The sequence below is a fragment of the Frankliniella occidentalis genome, unplaced genomic scaffold, assembly GCF_000697945.3.
Source record: "Frankliniella occidentalis isolate FOCC.00 unplaced genomic scaffold, Focc_3.1 Scaffold5769, whole genome shotgun sequence".
Classification (NCBI taxonomy): Eukaryota; Metazoa; Arthropoda; class Insecta; order Thysanoptera; family Thripidae; genus Frankliniella; species Frankliniella occidentalis.
This window is the reverse complement of record NW_026272806.1, coordinates 1-1466: the sequence shown is the minus strand read 5'-3', so window position 1 is coordinate 1466 and position 1466 is coordinate 1. Positions and strand designations below refer to the sequence as shown.

The window sequence follows — 1466 nt, the reverse complement described above, 5'->3', positions numbered from 1 at the left end:
AAAATAAAAGAATTATTGTTAAAAAAATAGCACATGTGATTTGTTAAGTATTGTTTGTTGTTTTACTTTTTCGGGTCTGGACGCTGGACTGAACTTGATGTTACCCGGGCGTGGTGCAGCTTCGGCTCAGTTTTAGTAACTTGCACTGCTTTCTTTTCCAGGTACGTCATGGGAGTGGTCTCAGGCTGGCGGGCGCGGCAGGCGGTCTGGGCGCAGTCGCGGCGGAGGCGTGGACGCGGTGCACGTTGTCCTTCGGGCCGTGGCCGCGGGGGCCGCGGGCGCGCACCCCTGCCCCAATTGCAGCGCGGCGTACAGCCTCAAGCGCAATCTGCAGCGCCACCTGCGCCTGGAGTGCGGCCAGGAGCCTCGCTTCCAGTGCCCCGTGTGTGACTACCGCAGCAAGCGCCGGAACAATCTCCACAACCACGTCCTCCTCCGCCACCCCGACACGCCCCTGCCCGCGATGTGATCTAACTCTCTTGTTACAACTGAAATAAAAGAAAGAAAGAAGCAGAAATCGGCCATTGGCTGTATGGCCTCGCCCTCCCGGTCCCGGCATGCGTGTGTTGTAATGCCCCTGGCTGTGTGCTTGTGTGCGAGTGACTGTGTGAAACGTAGCCGTGGGCGGCGGCGGGGAAGCCTAGAGTCCGAGCTGCAGAACGAGGTAAGGGACCAGGTACTCGATCTCGTCCCGCCTGGCTCGCCCTGCCGCGCCTCGCCCCGTTGAAGTAGAAGTGCATGTCGCTGCCTGCGCCCCCCTCACCTCAGACTCTGTTGCTCACGCCGTGTCTCTGTTGCAGTGGGGCCGGTGCCGCTGTCTGCGTGGCTGGAGCAGATCCAGGGCCGCCGGGTGAAGGCCGACGTCGACGAGGGCGTGCCCGCGGCCATGGCGGTGCTCGCGGCCCGCGGCCCGCACCCCGACTCGCGCGTCGGCGGCGGCGCGCTGCTCGACGTGGACGGCATCATCAACCGCCTCAAGAGCAACATGCAGTCGTCCGTGCGCCGGCGCCAGGCCGAGCCGTCCTTCGACTGCAAGAACTGCGGCAAGAAGTACACGCTGAAGAACAACCTGCTGCGCCACACGCGCCTCGAGTGCGGCAAGGAGCCGCAGTTCCCCTGCCCCTTCTGCCCGCACCGCAGCAAGCGCAACGACCGGCTCATGCAGCACGTGTCCAGCCAGCACAAGGAGCAGCTGTACGCCGGCCGGGTCGAGATGCCCATCCTCCAGTGATCCGCGCTTCTATTACTCACAATTCCCCCCCCCCCTTTCTTTTTCTTTCTTCTGCGTATAATTTATTTTGTGTGTGGTGCACTCATCTATAATTTTTGTGTGTGCACAAACAATAGTGTTTTTTTTTTGTGTGTGTTGAAGTAGTCATAGTCCTTTGGTGTGATGGGCTTAATTTTATTATGATTCCACTTGATATGCACTCATACCAAAGATTTTAGAAATGTAACCACTGAGT

General features: G+C 59.1%; 1 protein-coding gene across 1 annotated transcript; it reads left to right on the top strand.

Moving 5' to 3' along the window:
• Positions 1-24: 24 nt before the first annotated feature.
• Positions 25-1460, top strand: LOC127752267 (longitudinals lacking protein-like). Its single transcript, XM_052277113.1, has 2 exons — positions 25-664; positions 801-1460. The coding sequence occupies exon 2, from the start codon at positions 887-889 to the stop codon at positions 1229-1231; it is 345 nt and encodes a 114-aa protein (XP_052133073.1). The 5' UTR covers positions 25-664; positions 801-886; the 3' UTR covers positions 1232-1460.
• The last annotated feature ends 6 nt before the right edge of the window (positions 1461-1466 follow it).